At 39.7% G+C, this 21,156-nt stretch overlaps 1 protein-coding gene across 14 annotated transcripts in view; it reads right to left on the reverse strand.

Annotated features, from left to right (window-relative positions):
* The window catches only part of NFIB (nuclear factor I B), a 686,817-nt gene that overhangs the window by 83,207 nt on the left and 582,454 nt on the right, over positions 1 to 21,156 (reverse strand). For 7 of the 14 annotated variants that reach the window (XM_069765061.1, XM_069765052.1, XM_069765070.1 and 4 more), the window contains exon 7: positions 1,651 to 1,740. The exons of the other annotated variants lie outside the window; for them this stretch is intronic. In XM_069765061.1, the coding sequence (XP_069621162.1) occupies positions 1,651 to 1,740 (90 nt within the window). The remainder of the gene's footprint in view (positions 1 to 1,650; positions 1,741 to 21,156) is intronic. 14 annotated transcript variants of the gene reach the window in all.

Here is a 21,156-nt window from a genome sequence, read left to right on the forward strand (position 1 = left end):
ATAATGTAGAGACAGAGACCCTGATTCCAGAGATTCATCACTTGCCGGACTGCTTGCTGCAATTTTTATAAAATGACTGTTTTATTAGCAGATTATCACTATAGGATTTTATTAACCTGCTGTCATGCAGTCCACCAAATTTTTGAGCTTTGCAAAACCTCACCCCACCACTGATTGGCTGCTTTCTGTCTATGCATAGTTTATAAGGAACGGCCAATCAGTAATGTGGGAGGGGTTATACAGAGCTCAGCATTCAGAGAACTGCTAGATCTGCGGCAAAGAAAATAGTGATTTTATCAGAACTGCAACAAGCAACCCAGTAAGTGACACATTGCTGGAATAAGAGTCTCTGCCCTAAATAATACAGCTATCAGAAGGGTTAGCTAAAACCTAGTGAGTGATATCCCTTTTTCCCACCACATTCTTATGAGGATAGTTGATAAATGTTTGACAAAACTAACACACATAATCACAAAAGAACCCTGACAGACCCCATCATTAATTTCTGAGGCTCTTCGTTAGCACTTCCGATCTAACAGATTCCGAGCAGTGGTTGCTGCAGCAATGAGAGGTAGCCATAATGGAACTGTGGACAGTGCTGTAATTGAACCATTGCCCTGACTTCTATTACACTGCATCTAGCATCACATTTTGTTTTACAAATTATTTTTAACCCCTTAATGACCAGAAAACTTAACTGTTCAGTGAATTTTAGTACATGCAAGTTTAGCAGGTACAAGTTTAACAATGTGGACATTTTTTATTTTTTTTAATGTGTATTTGCATTTTAAAAGAATACAGTCATTTTTACACTAAGATATGATCCCATTTTTAGAATAATGAAAGTGGATCTGATGGCAAGTGTTATGGGCAGCATATTATAATGAAAGGTCTGTGGGCTATGATATTTGAATGCTATAGTTTTTTGTGGTGTGTCATCCATAAGTCTAATGGACATTACACTGCTATTAAATAGAGTAACATATAATAATAATAATAATAATAATATTATATTATAGTGGCGGATCCACTTTAAGGCAATAACATGCAGAAAGGAAAAAAAAAGTTTCCAATGCCTTATACATATGTGATGTGTTCAGCAATATTATTAAGGTTAGAAGAAAGAATTGGTTTAATGAGTTTTTATCCACATCCTATCATCTATTCTCACAGTATAAACTCTTGTGGGTCTTGCAATATTGCAGTTTTATCAGGATCTCAGAGATGTGTATTATTGTGTACATTGCAATATATTAAACATAACTTGCTAAGTGCCGTGTAAAAAACATAGCAGGGCAGAACTAGTTGTCTTGAGTCCGGTAAATCAAACAAGTCTTGTCAGATCACCACTCTTGACTATAGAGTCCCCCCAGTGCACTGCAGCTCCGAAACTGAGCATCAGCGAAGGAGAGAGAAACCAATAATCCAGGATCTAGGTAGCGCATCATAAAACATTCAGCTTTATTCAAACCTTATTAAACTTCACACATGGTGCCCGAATGTATAGTCCAGCCAACATGCTTGGGACTGGATTAGTCTGTACTCATGGCCACACCAGACTAAAGATATTAAATTAAGGTGGTCATTAAGGAGTTAAATAGATGAACCTTGAGCGGTCTTTAAAATAAACTTAACTCTTCAAGTTCTCACCTTCCATTTTCATCTTAAGCCAGCAACAGTCAGAAGCCTCCACTTCCTCCATTTTCCACTGCTTGTTTCTGGTTGACTGGCCTGTAAACGCTGTATGTGACGTCACAAAAAATGAATGGGGCTTAATGACTTTTTCACATGACACTCTATTGTAAAAATGGTCAGACTGCCTGGCACTCCTGAATATTTATAATACTTAGAATATTCAAATAAGATTATCATATGTAAGGGTCTACCAATACAGTGTTTGCTGTGATGTGAAATAACTAGCCTTCCTTCACGCAGACGTCAAACTGATGCCTCAAACACTGTATCAATAGAGCCTTACATCATGTTTTGTTAAAACTGAGGCGGTAAGTGAGTGACTACAATAGTTGCACATCTCTGCTGAATATGTTGGTGCTATAATACGGTAGATACTTGGTAATCAATCAATAGGTTCGTAGTTTACATACATACTTTCAGCCACTGGGTCTATACACTAGCGTATTAGAAATACAACAGTACAGCTTAATAAAGTAATCAGACTAGGCTTACAAAAAAGACAAACTGCAGAACAAGCATTGTACAGCAAATGGAAAATTATTTTTGGGTGTCTATGAAGTGTTCCTAAAGGACCACATAGTATATAACACAAGTATGTAAACCAGCAGCATGAGAATGAAGACCGTATTCCGGTAATGATAAGCAGCTTTATTCACAAGGATTAACACTCTGTAAATTCAGTAGGAGATAATAATAATAATAATAATAAAGCTCCTGCAGCAAATCATGGTTGACTACATGGTAGGGCCCCATTCACATATAAGTGGTTTTACACATATGGTAAAACTGTCCACATGTCATCATTGTTGTGGATCAGAGTTTGGTCAGTGCGTCAGCTTTTACCATTAGTGTGTCATCAGTTAGTTTCACATATGGATAAATAAATAATTACAAAGCTTCTTACAATGTTAAGCACGGACAGCATACAGACTGTGCACTGTCAGTGTGCAGTCAGTGATTTCCAAGGACCCATAGACTTGTATGGGTGACTTTAATCTGTGATGTTGATAAAAAATGGACACATCTCTGTGATTCTTTTTTCATGGACATACGGTCCTCAAAAAATCACTTACACATATACAGCCCCATATACTATAATGGTAAATGTTCGAACTGTGAAAACCACTGATAGAACAAGTACGTGAAAAACAGACATCTAAATGAGGCTTAAACCGTAAGTAAACCGGTAGTGGGGACATACTCAAATGCTATCTAAGAATTTGATATATAGTTGGGGGAAAGTATTTGCCCCCCCTCTGGATTTCCTATTCTTTTGCATGTTTGTCACACTTCAATGTTTCAGATCACCAAACAAATTCAACTATTACACAAAAATAACACAAGTAAGCACAAAATGCAGTTTTTAAATGAAGGTCTTTATTATTAAGGGAAAAAGAAATCCAAACCTACAGGGCCCCATGTGAAAAAGTGATTGCCCCCTAAACCTAATAACTGGTTGTGCCACCCCTAGCAGATACAGCTGCAATCAAGCATTTGCGATAGCTGGCAATGAGTCTTACAATGCTCTAGAGGAATTTTGGCCACTCATCTTTGCAGAATTGTTGTAATTTAGCCACATTGGGGGGTTTCTGAGCATGAGCTGCCTTTTAATGGCATGCCACAGCATAAATGGATTAAGGTCAGGTGTTTGACCAGGCCATTCCAAAGTCTCAATTTTGTTTTTCTTAAGCCATTCAGAGGTGGACTTGCTGGTGTGTTTTAGATCATTGTCCTGCAGCATAACACAAATACACCTCAGCTTGAGGTCACGATCAGGTTCAACTTTTGTCTCATCAGTCCACAGAGTATTCTCTTAAAAGTCTTAGGGATCACAAGTGCACTTCAGTTTGAGGTCACGATCAGATGGCAAACGTTCTCTTTCAGGATTTTTTTAGTAGGCAGCATAGTTTATGGTTCCATTTACCACAGCAAGTCTTCCAGGTCCTGAAGCAGCAAAAAAGCCCCAAACCATCACACTACCACCACCACATTTTACTGTTGGCATGACGTTCCTTTTCTGAAATGCTGTGTTATGTCTACGCCAGATGTAGTGGGACATACAGCTTCTTAAAAGTTCAACTTTTGTCTTGTAGGTCCACAGGGTATTCTCTCAAAAGTCTTGGGGGATCATCAAAATGTTTTCTGGCAAAACTGACATAAGCCTTTATGTTCTTACTGACAGCAGTGGTTTTCGTCTTGGAACTCTGCCATGCAGGTCATTTTTGCCCAGTCTCTTTCTTATGGTGGAGTCATGAACACTGACCTTAACTGGGGCAAGTGAGGCCTGCAGTTCTTTAGAAGTTGTTGTGGGGTCTTTTGTGACCTCTTGGATGAGTCACTGCAGCGCTTTTAGGGCAATTCTGGTAGGCTGACCACTCCTGTGAAGGTTCCCCACTGTTCCATGTTTTTGCCATTTGTGGATAATGGCTCTCACTGTGGTTTGCTGGAGTTCTAAAGTGCTAGAAATGGCTTTATTATCTTTCCTAGACCGATAGATCTCAATTATTTTGTTTCTCATCTTTGGATAGCAGCATGATGTCTAGCTTTTGATGGTCTTTTGGTCTACTTCACTTTGTCAGGCAGGTCCTATTTAAGGGATTCTTGATTGAGAACAGGTCTGGCATTAATCAGGTCTGCGTGTAGCTAGGTTTTCCAAAGATGTGATAAACCACAATAAATTTATGTTTTTTGGGGGGTGGGGGAGTGCATTCACTTTTTCACACAGATCCCTGTAGGTTTGGATTTCTTTTTTCCATAATAATAAAGACCTTCATTTAAAAACTGCAATTTGTGTTTACTTGTGTTGTCTTTGTCTAATATTTACATTTGTTTGGTGATCTTAAACATTTAAGTGTGACAAACATGCAAAAGAATAGGAAATCAGGAAGGGGCAAAAACGTTTTCACACACCTGTATGTTGGATAACCTGATCTTTTTTACTCCTGTTCACCCTGTCCTGTTTATTACCTGATGTGTCATTTACAAATTCAGAATAGTTCTTGCCATGAATGAAAATAAACCTGTATTTTATTAGCTGAAAAAAACTAGTTTGGAGCTGAATAAACTTTACATTAATTATTACCTACTGTATGTTGTGTGTGATGGAGATGCATAATACAGTTCTAAGAGCTTTGTGGCCACCCTTGAGTCATGCCTGTCTTAAGACCACATCAAAGTAATTAGGCTTATGTAAATATTAAAAAACTGATCCCTTGACATGAAGCTATATCTGTAGACGAGGCAAGAGGAAACTGGTGTGAGGCCCTGCATATGTATTGACAGCTTGCATAAATGGAATGCCAGATGCATATCTGCTTGACTCAGCCTGGGGCAACTGTGATGGACTCTGATGTGCTAAAACGCTGCAGGGGGAAAAGAGTGAGGGAACGTGTTTTACGGGAGCTCTTAATTAAACTGTTGTTCTCTTCCAAGAGGACTTTAGGAAACACTAATGAGACATGAGTTTGGGCAATATCCTCATCAAAGAGATAGAGAAGAGCTCCTCTTCTCCTGCCTGCAGCCGTCAGCCATTCCTAGTAGCTCCCTCGATAAACATCACATGGTCAGCCTAGTGCCTCAAGCCACCTGTTAGGGGGGCGTCATGGCAGTCAACTGGTGATCTGGGGGCAAGTTCAAACATCCACAGCAACACCTGCTTGCTGCAGACACCTGCTTTGCTTCCTGCAAGCAGAGAACCATATGTTCACTGTGCTGATGTTTACGGAGGTTGCCAGTCTTAAAAGGATTCCAAAATCAGACTTCTAGGAAAGCTAAGAGGGAAAAAAAGAAGGCTCACTCTAGGAACATATAGAGCCACTGCAGGGAGAGTGCCTGGCTCTGCCACAGCATCTAGATTAATTGGAGTGTTTGTTTTACAGTTCAGACTGTCATTAGTGGCTTATCAGATTTAGACATAATATTCCACATCTCGAGATCATCAAATCAAATGTTAGAAGATAAACAAGCCGACAATGGTTAAAATTGTCAGCATCTGTGGACTTTACAGAAAATCTAATAGTAATAATTAAATGTGTACATACTGTAGTAAGTAAACTATTTGTGAAAATACAAGACGGGAGGTAAACACTCATTATTATGCAAATCAAGCAGATGGTAATTAAACCAGGATTTGGTACCTTTATTTATTCAAAAAAGTTCAGGTTTTAAATGATTTTCTAGAAAAAAAAGTACAATATTCATAGGAAAAGCATTTTATCCTAGCTTCCACATTACTTTACAGCGAACCAGAGATAATGAGGTTGAATTACTGTATCTAAAGACAAGATTAAAATAGTTATGCGTCCATATGACAAGGCATATGGGCTTGATCCCGTAACAGTTGTTGAATGATGTCACTTCAAGCACAAGTAATTAATCACCAGAATGAAAAATAAGATATGTTTGCTTAGTTTTCCCCCGTCAGACAAATGGTCATTTGATATAAATGCTACAAGGTGTGGAGTACCACTGACATATACAGAAAGGTAACCACTTACACACAGGAGAACTAAGAAACTGGCTGGTAGCATCAATGAACAAGCATAACCCTATACAGACATCCTACTGTGCATCAATATCAGGAGACATTGTTACAGCTTTAACTATTTATGTGTATACTGATACATTTCTGACAATATGTAGAAAGGGATGGAACAGCACTCCTTAATTAGCAGGTGTGCTTTAAAACACCTTTATTGAATTTTTTTTCCAGATTCAAAAAGATACACCGCTTTTATGAATAAACTTTTTTGTGAGCGCAACGTTTCACATCACAGACCTTTCATCAGGCCGGTGTCAGCATGCATCAAAATATCGTAGTGAGAAGGCATAGTGAGTACTGCACACCACTCCAATCCTTGGGCTATACTTCTACATGATCTAATGCTTAAAGTGAAATTACCCTTCACTCATAGTGCCTGACGAAGGATCTGTGACCTGCATTCACAAGAAAGTTTAGTCATAAACGCGGTGTGCCTTTCTGGTTCTTGAAAAAAACACAATAAAGATGTTTTGAGGCAGACCTGCTAATTATGGAGTGATGTTCCATAATTTTCTAAATGTTCTGAAGTCTAATGTAGGAGTTGTGCTACCTGATCTTGTGTATACAAGTACAAGTTTCCCACAATAAGAATTAGTTTCAGGTCTTGGTGTTGAGTTATTTATACTTGGCTCTATTCACACTTGCGTTATAGTTTTGATTAAAAGCATGTCACATGAACCACCAGGAGCTCTTGACGTAACCCACCACTTTCCAATGTGGTTCATCAGAATTATCATCACTTCATAGACATCTCTTGATAGAAAAATAGCAATGAATTCAGCAGTATTTTATCTGTGAAACCATTTCTGAGCAATTGTTGCAGTGTGGTAGGGCTCACTATCCTACCAAACAAGACAGGGCTGCCTTCACCTCTCCATTAATGAGCCTTAGGCAGCTTTGTCACTGGTTGTCCTTCCTTGCACTACTTCAGGACTGCATACCAAGAACCCCACCGGGGAAAACCTGCTGTCTTGTACGCTCTTTGGATACTTTAACCAAGTTATCTAGTCATCTCAATTTGCCCCCTGTCTAAGCTGCAAGAAACCTTACACTTTCTCATTTTTCCTGCATGAAATACAGCAGGTTCAAGAACTTTCTGCCTAATATATACAGCCCATTGACATGTGTCACAGTTATGAGATAATCAATGTTATTAACTTCATCTGTCATTAATTTTAGAGCTTATCAGTGTGTATTTACTGTATATGTCACTCGTGCCGCACAGAACAATACAAACTAGTGGACTTTGCCAGAAATTTTCCCAATAACATTTTTTGTCTCCTTAGATGTTGTGCATTGCACTGGATTTTTACAAACTACAAGTAAATTGCAATGTCTTGTCTAACAGATTGCAGAGTAGAACTGAAGAGGTACAGCAGGAGATAGCATAAAGCAGTCTATGCTGTGCACTTTCCCAGAAAACTACATTAACCCTGCTGTTCTGTTCGGTCTGGGGAGACCTATTTTGAACTTTGGTATTTTTTGGGGTGTTCAAGATGCGGTTCTGAAACTTGTGGTTGATTGACTTAAATGAGGATGGGTCGGTCGGCCACGGGTTTCAGAGCCGCATCTTGAATATTTTAAAGAATATTGAAGTTCAAAGTCGGTCATTTTTGACCAACAGAACAGCAGGGTTAAGGCAACGTAAGCCTTACAACTTGATTTTGACATTTCAAAAGTAAATCAACAGAAAAATGCAGGACACTGGGGACTTCAGATCTGGGCTAAAAGTATAAATTATTTTTAATACAGCATAAAGTTTGCTCGAAAAAAAAAAAGGGAAAACGTATTGCTTGAGTAATAAGACAGGAAGGGCTTCCATATGTTAGTAAAAGTAAATGAAACAATACTATAGAATATGAAATGCAGCTATTGTTGTTAATAATTAGATTTTCCCCAATGACTCATGAGTTCATGTTAAGGCCAAAATTTTCTCAACGTTTGCAAAATATATATGTGTAATGATGATTTCCATTTTGGCAAAGCGTTCCCCTGCTCTGCACTGCAGGTGTGGATGGCCCTGAAGTCGTCAGAGTGAAGTTTGTGACCTTTTGACTCTGCGGTGTGAGCCTTGGGCCATCAACCATAGTGCATGCTAGATTCTTTTAGCTTGTTGCAAGACATGTAATAACTATTACTGATACACAATGCTTCCAAAGCCATGTGCTATGCAAAAGAAAATAGTTCTATGTATTGGTAAGATTGTAATGATGGCCGCTTTTAGACTCTAACAATGGGCACCTTTTCCCACAGTGCTGTAACAAGCTGTCATCTCTCTACACTGACATTGACTACTTGTGTCTCCGTGACAGACTTCCACAAACTGCATGCAAGGCTTTTTTGTACATTAATTACGGTAATTCCAAATGTTTTTTATACCAAATCATTAACACAAGCAGGTAGGCAGCCTCTGTCTAAGTGCACACTGGGGTTCACTGGCAGCGTTAATGCTGCTGGTAGTCCACATCTGACGCTGACAAAAAGTGACCAGTGAAAGGGCTTTTCTAATCCTTTGAAACGTCTCTGTATTTTCCAGCCATAGTCGTTTGCCATTTCAGAGGATGTTTTTCTTTTCTACATGTAGTACTTTAACCAAGAGATGAGAGGGATGAGTTATTAAGTGCCACAAGGCCAAAGGCAGGCAATCCCTCGAGATGCACACAGTCTACAATTGTATCACGAGAGATTAACGAGAAATGATTGGAATATTAAAAACAAACATACACATTTTAGGAGCGAAGAGGGTCAAGTTTCAGAGAATAAGAATAGTTTAGGAGCTTCTCTTGGACAATAAATAGCAGAACTAATTGATCTATTATTTTTTTTCTGTTTCCATACACTACGTTCAGCCTGTCTCTATTTGTAGCAGACAAGCATCAAACATTTAAAAGTTGTATCTTACCAAGCATGCCATCATTTCTTAATGACCCAAGTGTGAGATTTATTTTGTGAGATGCAAAATGTAGGAACCCTCCAGCTGATAAATGCACAATTCCTGTCCATGAATGGTATTATATAGCTGATAAACATGCAGACATTAAAATAATCCTACGAATACGATTCCTGATTCTTCCCTCATCTAACCCCCATACTTGTCTTCATAGTTTTAAAAGCACACCTACTATCAAAAGACCATTACTACCTTATTGTTACTGTCAATAATGCTAACTTTTCCATAAACTACTGGCAAGTTTCTTGTTCTAGGCGCCTGCTCTATAATTCTTCTAGTTCTTATAGTTCTTTAATGCTGGCAATAAATGGGAAGCATATGACAAGTATTTTTTAAGAGGATTGTACCCAAAATGTAAAAATAACATGGATTTAGAATCAGTTCCTGAGAAACTAATTCAAAAGCTGTCCATCTATATGGCGGCACTTCATGTTAGCGAAAAAAAAAAGTACAATAGTTACTCAAATTGCATTGAAAAAAAAAACCCCACTCTACTAATCCTTTTAACTCATTCTGTATATTTACATCATGGGAACTATGTAGTTCCTAGAGCCGTACCCATGCGATCAACATGAGAACATTCCAGTGATTCATTTTTGGCTACCCAGTAGTAGCCGAACTAGTGCTGAACCTAGTCCTAAACCCACTCGATCAACTCCTTAGAGAATGCCAAGAGGTTGCTATGGAAACCAGAAGCCTGACAATATTTTTTAAAAATAGTAAAAAGAAAGTGGTTACAAAGTTATAAACATCCCAAAATAGCCCCAATGAACACCACAGCTTGTCCCAGAAAAGTAAGCTATCAACGCAAAATCACATGGTTTTTGGACAAAAGAGTTTTTGTGTGGCACCACTGTAATTATACTGATAATTATTTATGCCACACAGAAAATAGTTCAAAATTTTACACTTAAAAAAAATGCACATGCTGTACTTTATCTATCCCCGCAAACAAATATAAAATATTGTTCTGCCCCTAAATGATGGCATGGAAAAGTAGACCTCATTCTATTTTCCATGCTTTTTTAAAGAGGCTGTCCACTACTAGGAAAACCGCTTCCTGATCTGAATCTACTTAGGATTCATTTATATGAAAAAGATTCACAGGCCCAATGGTCCAGCGGCCATGTCGGTTGCACACGATCAAGGACCAGAGTTCAGTGATCTCCATCCTACCAGCCAGAATCCCCTGGAATGACTTGTACACAAGGTCAGACTGGCCCGGCAAGGTAACGGTGAAAAGCCTGGTTGGCCCCAGAGAAGGAGGAAGACATTTTTAAAAAGTTTTTAGGGATGAAGGCACAATGATGTCACTACAGCGCACTCTCTCTGTCTTGAGCACTGTAGACAGTCAGAAGAGGCGCTGAGTAGTATATATGACCTTCAGCAGGAACTGGAGAGGTGACCATTTCATTTTTATTTTTTATGTATGGAGCATTATGTGTGGCTTATAATATACTGTATGGAGCACTGTATGGGCCTATAATATACTGTATGGAGGAGCATTATATGGGGCCCATTATATACTGTATGGAGCACTGTATGGGCCTATAATATACTGTATGGAGGAGCATTATATGGGGCCCATTATATACTGTATGGAGCACTGTATGGGCCTATAATATACTGTATGGAGGAGCATTATATGGGGCCCATTATATACTGTATGGAGCACTGTATGGGCCTATTATATACTGTATAGAGGAGCATTATATGGGGCCCATTATATACTGTATGGAGCACTGTATGGGCCTATAATATACTGTATGGAGGAGCATTATATGGGGCCCATTATATACTGTATGGAGCACTGTATGGGCCTATAATATACTGTATGGAGGAGCATTATATGGGGCCCATTATATACTGTATGGGCCTATTATATACTGTATGGAGGAACATTATATGGGGCCCATTATATACTGTATGGAGCACTGTATGGGCCTATTACATACTGTATGGAGGAGCATTATATGGGGCCCATTATATACTGTATGAGCCTATTATATACTGTATAGAGGAGCATTATATGGGGCCCATTATATACTGTATGGGCCTATTATATACTGTATGGAGGAACATTATATGGGGCCCACTATATACTGTTTGGAGCACTGTATGGGCCTATTACATACTGTATGGAGGAGCATTATATGGGGCCCATTATATACTGTATGAGCCTATTATATACTGTATAGAGGAGCTTTATATGGGGCCCATTATATACTGTATGGAGCACTGTATGGGCCTATTATATACTGTATAGAGGAGCATTATATGGGGCCCATTATATACTGTATGAGCCTATTATATACTGTATAGAGGAGCTTTATATGGGGCCCATTATATACTGTATGGAGCACTGTATGGGCCTATTACATACTGTATGGAGGAGCATTATATGGGGCCCATTATATACTGTATGAGCCTATTATATACTGTATAGAGGAGCTTTATATGGGGCCCATTATATACTGTATGGAGCACTGTATGGGCCTATTATATACTGTATGGAGGAACATTATATGGGGCCCATTATATACTGTATGGAGCACTGTAAGGGACTATTATATACTGTATGGAGGAGCATTATATGGGGCCCATTATATACTGTATGGAGCACTGTATGGGCCTATAATATACTGTATGGAGGAGCATTATATGGGGCCCATTATATACTGTATGGAGCACTGTATGGGCCTATAATATACTGTATGGAGGAGCATTATATGGGGCCCATTATATACTGTATGGAGCACTGTATGGGCCTATTATATACTGTATGGAGGAGCATTATATGGGGCCCATTATATACTGTATGGAGCACTGTATGGGCCTATAATATACTGTATGGAGGAGCATTATATGGGGCCCATTATATACTGTATGGAGCACTGTATGGGCCTATAATATACTGTATGGAGGAGCATTATATGGGGCCCATTATATACTGTATGGGCCTATTATATACTGTATGGAGGAACATTATATGGGGCCCATTATATACTGTATGGAGCACTGTATGGGCCTATTACATACTGTATGGAGGAGCATTATATGGGGCCCATTATATACTGTATGAGCCTATTATATACTGTATAGAGGAGCATTATATGGGGCCCATTATATACTGTATGGGCCTATTATATACTGTATGGAGGAACATTATATGGGGCCCACTATATACTGTTTGGAGCACTGTATGGGCCTATTACATACTGTATGGAGGAGCATTATATGGGGCCCATTATATACTGTATGAGCCTATTATATACTGTATAGAGGAGCTTTATATGGGGCCCATTATATACTGTATGGAGCACTGTATGGGCCTATTATATACTGTATAGAGGAGCATTATATGGGGCCCATTATATACTGTATGAGCCTATTATATACTGTATAGAGGAGCTTTATATGGGGCCCATTATATACTGTATGGAGCACTGTATGGGCCTATTACATACTGTATGGAGGAGCATTATATGGGGCCCATTATATACTGTATGAGCCTATTATATACTGTATAGAGGAGCTTTATATGGGGCCCATTATATACTGTATGGAGCACTGTATGGGCCTATTATATACTGTATGGAGGAACATTATATGGGGCCCATTATATACTGTATGGAGCACTGTAAGGGACTATTATATACTGTATGGAGGAGCATTATATGGGGCCCATTATATACTGTATGGAGCACTGTATGGGCCTATCATATACTGTATGGAGGAGCATTATATGGGGCCCATTATATACTGTATGGAGCACTGTATGGGCCTATTATATACTGTATAGAGGAGCATTATATGGGGCCCATTATATATTGTATGGAGCACTGTAAGGGACTATTATATACTGTATAGAGGAGCTTTATATGGGGCCCATTATATACTGTATGGAGCACTGTATGGGCCTATTACATACTGTATGGAGGAGCATTATATGGGGCCCATTATATACTGTATGAGCCTATTATATACTGTATAGAGGAGCTTTATATGGGGCCCATTATATACTGTATGGAGCACTGTATGGGCCTATTATATACTGTATGGAGGAACATTATATGGGGCCCATTATATACTGTATGGAGCACTGTAAGGGACTATTATATACTGTATGGAGGAGCATTATATGGGGCCCATTATATACTGTATGGAGCACTGTATGGGCCTATTATATACTGTATGGAGGAGCATTATATGGGGCCCATTATATACTGTATGGAGCACTGTATGGGCCTATTATATACTGTATAGAGGAGCATTATATGGGGCCCATTATATACTGTATGGAGCACTGTAAGGGACTATTATATACTGTATGGAGGAGCATTATATGGGGTCCATTATATACTGTATGGAGCACTGTAAGGGACTATTATATACTGTATGGAGGAGCATTATATGGGGCCCATTATATACTGTATGGAGCACTGTATGGGCCTATTATATACTGTATGGAGGAGCATTATATGGGGCCCATTATATACTGTATGGAGCACTGTATGGGCCTATTATATACTGTATAGAGGAGCATTATATGGGGCCCATTATATACTGTATGGAGCACTGTAAGGGACTATTATATACTGTATGGAGGAGCATTATATGGGGTCCATTATATACTGTATGGAGCACTGTAAGGGACTATTATATACTGTATGGAGGAACATTATATGGGGCCCATTATATACTGTATGGAGCACTGTATGGGCCTATTATATACTGTATGGAGGAACATTATATGGGGCCCATTATATACTGTATGGAGCACTGTAAGGGACTATTATATACTGTATGGAGGAACATTATATGGGGCCCATTATATACTGTATGGAGCACTGTATGGGCCTATTATATACTGTATGGAGGAACATTATATGGGGCCCATTATATACTGTATGGAGCACTGTAAGGGACTATTATATACTGTATGGAGGAGCATTATATGGGGTCCATTATATACTGTATGGAGCACTGTAAGGGACTATTATATACTGTATGGAGGAGCATTATATGGGGCCCATTATATACTGTATGGAGCACTGTATGGGCCTATTATATACTGTATGGAGGAACATTATATGGGGCCCATTATATACTGTATGGAGCACTGTAAGGGACTATTATATACTGTATGGAGGAGCATTATATGGGGCCCATTATATACTGTATGGAGCACTGTATGGGCCTATTATATACTGTATGGAGGAGCATTATATGGGGCCCATTATATACTGTATGGAGCACTGTATGGGCCTATTATATACTGTATAGAGGAGCATTATATGGGGCCCATTATATACTGTATGGAGCACTGTAAGGGACTATTATATACTGTATGGAGGAGCATTATATGGGGTCCATTATATACTGTATGGAGCACTGTAAGGGACTATTATATACTATATAGAGGAGCATTATATGGGGCCCATTATATACTGTATGGAGCACTGTATGGGCCTATTACATACTGTATAGAGGAGCATTATATGGGGCCCATTATATACTGTATGGAGCACTGTATGGGCCTATTACATACTGTATGGAGGAGCATTATATGGGGTCCATTATATACTGTATGAGCCTATTATATACTGTATAGAGGAGCTTTATATGGGGCCCATTATATACTGTATGGAGCACTGTATGGGCCTATTACATACTGTAAAGAGGAGCATTATATGGGGCCCATTATATACTGTATGGAGCACTGTATGGGCCTATTACATACTGTATGGAGGAACATTATATGGGGCCCATTATATACTGTATGGAGCACTGTATGGGCCTATTATATACTGTATAGAGGAGCTTTATATGGGGCCCATTATATACTGTATGGAGCACTGTATGGGCCTAATACATACTGTATGGAGGAGCATTATATGGGGACCATTATATAGTGTATGGAGCACTGTATGGGCCTATTATACACTGTATGGAGGAGCATTATATGGGGCCCATTATATACTGTATGGGCCTATTATATACTGTATAGAGGAGCATTATATGGGGCCCATTATATACTGTATGGAGCACTGTATGGGCCTATTATATACTGTATAGAGGAGCTTTATATGGGGCCCATTATATACTGTATGGAGCACTGTATGGGCCTATTACATACTGTATGGAGGAGCATTATAAGGGGACCATTATATATTGTATGCAGCACTGTATTGGCCTATTATATACTGTATGGAGGAGCATTATATGGGGCCCATTATATACTGTTTGGGCCTATTATATACTGTATAGAGGAGCATTATATGGGGCCCATTATATTCTGTATGGGCCTATTATATACTGTATAGAGGAGCTTTATATGGGGCCCATTATATACTGTATGGAGCACTGTATGGGCCTATAATATACTGTATGGAGGAGCATTATATGGGGCCCATTATATACTGTATGGAGCACTGTATGGGCCTATTATATACTGTATGGAGGAGCATTATATGGGGCCCATTATATACTGTATGGGCCTATTATATACTGTATAGAGGAGCATTATATGGGGCCCATTATATACTGTATGGGCCTATTATATACTGTATAGAGGAGCTTTATATGGGGCCCATTATATACTGTATGGAGCACTGTATGGGCCTATAATATACTGTATGGAGGAGCATTATATGGGGCCATTTACATACTGTATGGAGCATTACATGGGGCCTATTATACTGTATGGAACAATACATGAGGCCATTATACTGTATTGAGCATTATATGGGGCTTATTATATACTGTATGGAGGAGCACTGTATGGGGCCCATTATATAATGGAGTATTATAGTGGGCCCATTATACTGTATGGAGCATTATATGGGGCCCATTATACTGGTTGGAGCATTATGTAGGCCATTATTCTGCATGTAGCAATATATGGGCCACTATACTGTATAGAGTACCATGTGAGGCCATTGTACTGTATGGAGCTTGTGCCAGTCATTTCACTGGTTACTCATCCATTCCAGAATTCAAAATAAACTTATCATTCTCACCTACAAAGCACTCCACGGATCAGCACCACCCTACATCTCCACCCTTATCTCAGTTTACCACCCTACCCGTGCCCTCCGTTCTGCTAATGAACTGAGGTTAACATCCTCCATTTGTTCTGACTGGCGCATTAACCTAACTATCCCTGTGTTGCCCATTTAAAATTTTCACCATAACCAGGTTCCTCGCATCATGTTCTCACACGTGTTATGCATTTAATAGCCCTCTGTGTCTGTACTGTTATACATTCTGGGTGATAACTGGTTCATGTAGCATTACATGAACACCCAATTTCTTACATTATGGCTGGTCAGAACAATGAAAGCAATTGTTACCATCCACCTTTCGTGTCTCCCCTTTTTTCCTCATAGATTGTAAGCTTGCGAGCAGGGCTCTCATTCCTCTTGGTATCTGTGGAGTTATGTAATTATTGTTATGTTTTAATGTCTTTTATTGTCTCTACAAGTCCCCTCTAAAATGCAAACTGCGGCGGAATATGTCGGCGCAATGTAAATAATTATATATATATATATATATATATATATATATTATTATTATTATTATTATATAGTACCCAGTATGCTGTATGGAACGTTATGTTGGGTCCATTATACTGTATGGCGCCTTATATGGAGACATTATAGTGTATGGAGCAGTATGTGATGCCCATAATACTATATGGAGGACTATGTGGTGCCCATAATACTGTATGGTAGACTATGTGGTGCCCATAATACTGTATGAAGGACTATACTGTCCGGTCTAAAATGATGTCTGCTGTCACTCTGTGCGCTGTGTGCTACTAGGATTTGCTGGTTTCTGAGCTATTGTGGAATTTACAACAGATATCAGTCATGTAATGTAGTAAGAATGTAATGAAGTAAGTGAAATATTTGGCATTGTACTACAGGTATATTTCTTATCTGTACATCAGGAATCGTAGTACAGTATGCGTAAAAGGGGCCCACTGAGACTTTCGCCCGGGGCCCAAGAAAACCTGGAGATGGCCCTGGATCCAACGCACAGCAAGATGAACACTGTCCTCTTGTGCCATCATATTCAGCGTGGTCGTTAAAATAGCTGCCAACTGCAGCTGTGACAGGGTGATCTACTCTGTAACAGGCCGTGGGTTGACATCATATAGCAGTTACGTTAAATAGCTGGCAATCTATCAGAGGCCGCACACTGAAGCCTGCAGCCTTTGATAGGCCGTTCGCCGTTCAGTGTTTCTGCTATGTGACGTCAGCACGCGGCCTGTGATCGAGCAGAGAGGCCATTTAACGACCACATCGAATATGAAGCCATAAGAGAACACTCTGTGATTGGGAAGGGTAGTGGACATAGGGGCTGATATAGGGGCCCAGGATGGGAACATTGAATATAGGGGCCCAGGATGGGGACATTATTACTGGAAGGGGCCAGGATGGGGACCTTATTAAAGTGGACATTGGGGTCCAGGATGGGGACATTAAATAAAGGGGCCCGGGATCTGGCACCTTATTAAATAAAGGAGTGACATAATTACTGTATGGAGGTCAGGATGAGGAACATACATTATTGGTTTATGGTGGCAAGTGGGGACATAATTACTGTAGGGGCCAATCAGAGGACATGTAGCACTGTGTCTCTTTTTTTTTTTTCATCTGACGTAGTGTAGAAGTTAGGGAAAAAGTGGATAATGTGCTCTGGAAGCGACCAGCTATAAATAACTTTGCTTTATTTTCTGGAGAGAAGAGTCCTGGCTGGAAGAAGTGAGGGCAGTCTGTACTGGATGAAGAAAAGCGAAGATAAAAGACTTCAACTACAGATGACACTATGTACAGAGCTTCTGTGTATAATGTCACTGGTGATCACTGTATTACCTGTACACTATACACTATATACAGAGCTCGTGTGTACAACTGCACTGGTGATCACTGTATTATCTGTACACTGACACAATATGAAGAACTCCTGTGTATAATGTCACTGATGATTACTGTATTACCTGAACACTGACACTATATACAGAGCTCCTGTGTATAATGTCACCAGTGGTAATATTAATGTTATTAGTATTGTGGTTTTTATTAATGATCAGTATTCTGGTACTCGGCCACTACGTAGTGGTAATATGTGACCTGGCCATTAAGTGGTGGTATTTACCTCTTGCATGTGGCATTATTCAGTTATTATGTGATCTGATCATGGTGTGACGATATTTGACCCCTATATGTGGTATTATTTTGTCACTGCGGTGGTAATATGTGGTCTGGTCATGATGTGGCAGTATTTGTTGCTTGTATGTGGTATTATTCGGTCACTATGTGGTGATAATATGTAGTCTGGTCATCGTGTGATGGCATTTGTTGCTTGTAAGTGGTATTATTGGTCTTTGTATAATGGATTGTGTTGTGCATGGATGTCACTTGTTCTACCTGATATCAATAAGGAGAAGATTCTTGATTTCCAATAGAGATTAAATACTTGGATGTTTAACCTCTCCTTGTCCTGTGACTTTTACACAGTAGCAAATATTTACTTACAGGGGTTCTAAGGTGAGCGCCTGCGCTCTGCCAACATTTCTTGGGCATGTGCCGTGCGCACTGCCCGTGAACTTATATCAGGCAAGAAATGTTAGCAGAGCGCTGGCGACGGGCATGTACCAGAAACACAGGACGTGGCGCACAGACGCAAGAGGGAAATGATTGACGTCTCGGAGGTGGTTGACATCGGGGGAGAAGACATACCTCCGGAACACAATACAGGTATGGCGGGCAATTTATAAAAGTAATTATTTCAGCATTCCTAGGGATACTAAGTATAAGAGCCACCTTCACAGAATGCAGCCTCAGTGCTGCTGAAGGTGGCTCTTTTACTTAAAAACGCCCTGGGGGGGTGACAGGTTCCCTTTAATGCAAACTACCATAATTGTACATCCCAGTTTTGGTGAGCACAGCGGCCGGAAAGCAGAGCGGTGACGTCACCGCTCTGCTTTCCGGCTGACCGACGCTCACAGCCAGTACAGGAGGAGAGCAGAGCACAGCGCTGGAGGACAGACGGCTGTAGGTAAGTATGTAGTGTTTTTTTTTTTTATTTTTAGGATGGTAACCAGGGTAAACATCGGGTTACTAAGCGCGGCCCTGCGCTTAGTTACCCGATGTTTACCCTGGTTACCAGTGAAGACATCGCTGGATCGGTGTCACACACGCCGATCCAGCGATGTCAGCAGGAGTCCAGCGACGAAATAAAGTTCTGGACTTTATTCAGCGACCAACGATCTCCCAGCAGGGGCCTGATCGTTGGTCGCTGTCACACATAACGATTTTATTAACGATATCGTTGCTACGTCACAAAAAGCAACGATATCGTTAACAATATCGTTATGTGTGAAGGTACCTTAACAGTGTTATGCCTGTCCATAGCCTTTTTGTGGAATGGCAGATCAGGCCTATGCAATTAAATGGTGCTAAGTCTCAACAGCAGACTACTGACAGGTGTGGGGGTGGTTCTGGAAGATAGCCGCCATGTTTTCTTAAACTATACAACCTTTGACAATCCTTCTAGTAGAACTACACATGGTCCAGATGATCCAGGCTATTTGTAAACAGCCTTAAGGTACATTTAGATTGTCCAATGTGCTGCATTAAACGATCGCCAACCGACAATATATTTGCAGGTTGGTGGTCGTTTAATAGCCTGTTTAGACATGCCAAACATGCTTAAGATATAGATCGCCTACCATTGTTCTTGGTAGTGCAGGTCCTGTTTACCCAGAACAAGGTGCTGACAAGAAAGAATCTTTTGGCCAAACCAAAAGATCATTTGACCAGACAAATTAACGTTTTGTTGGGAGATCAGAAGCCTGTTTAGACTGCAAGATTATCAAAAAAATTGGCATTCTCAGGAAAGACAATCATACAGTGTAAATGCACCTTTATACTCTATAAACTTTACATACGGTAATTTCCTGCCGTGCTGATTTCATAATGTTGAAAACTGAAAGTCAAAGGTTAAGGTACAGTAAGGATGAGGTTGAGCTAGAAAGTGTAATGCAAAAAAGTTTTTTTGTGTTGGTCTATAAAGTTTACTCATTTGGAGAATAAAGTGACAATACAGATGAAGAGAGAAAGCCATTCTCATTCTGTAAAATGTATTCAATGAAGTTCTTCATATATCTTGCCAGGATTGTTTCATCCATAAGCAGGTAGGATGATCATGCTAATAGCTTAAAAAGTCAATTACAATCGATTTGTTAATGCATTGGAGTTACAGTACCACTAAGCCTTAAAGACTTGGCTGACTTTATCTAATTAGAGAAAATGCAGTAAATTGGAATTTAAACGAAGGTGAATGCTCAGACCTGCTTACCGATGCAATTTAAAATTTATGTTCACTTTCAAATCTTGTCTTGTTTTTCATCTAAGCTAATTCAGAATTTTGTGCTGAATAATATTTTTTTATGACTTTAGGCACTGAACTTTAAAGGGACACTGTCACCTGAATTTGGAGGGAACAATCTTCAGCCATGGAGGCGGGGTTTTTGGTTTTTTGATTCACCCTTTCCTTACCCGCTGGCTGCATGCTGGCTGCAATATTGGATTGAAGTTCATTCTCTGTCCGCCGTAGTACATGCCTGCACAAGGCAATCTTGCACAGCGCAGGCGTGTACTATGGAGGACAGAGAATGAATTTCAATCCAATATTGCAGCCAGCATGCAGCCAGCGGGTAAGGAAAGGGTGAATCAAAAACCCCAAAACCCCGCCTCCATGGCTGAAGATTGTTCCCTCCAAATTCAGGTGACAGTGTCCCTTTAAATAGCCTGCGGGTATAAAGTTTAAAGACAAAATTCTGCCTGCCATCATCCACCAAGAGAGGGAGCTTAGAAGGTTAATTTATACAATGCATGTTATAAATGGGTTGCCTAACTTCTAAAAAAAAGTAATTAAATAATAAAGGGAATGACATAAA

The sequence above is a fragment of the Ranitomeya imitator genome, chromosome 1, assembly GCF_032444005.1.
Source record: "Ranitomeya imitator isolate aRanImi1 chromosome 1, aRanImi1.pri, whole genome shotgun sequence".
Lineage (NCBI taxonomy): Eukaryota > Metazoa > Chordata > Amphibia > Anura > Dendrobatidae > Ranitomeya > Ranitomeya imitator.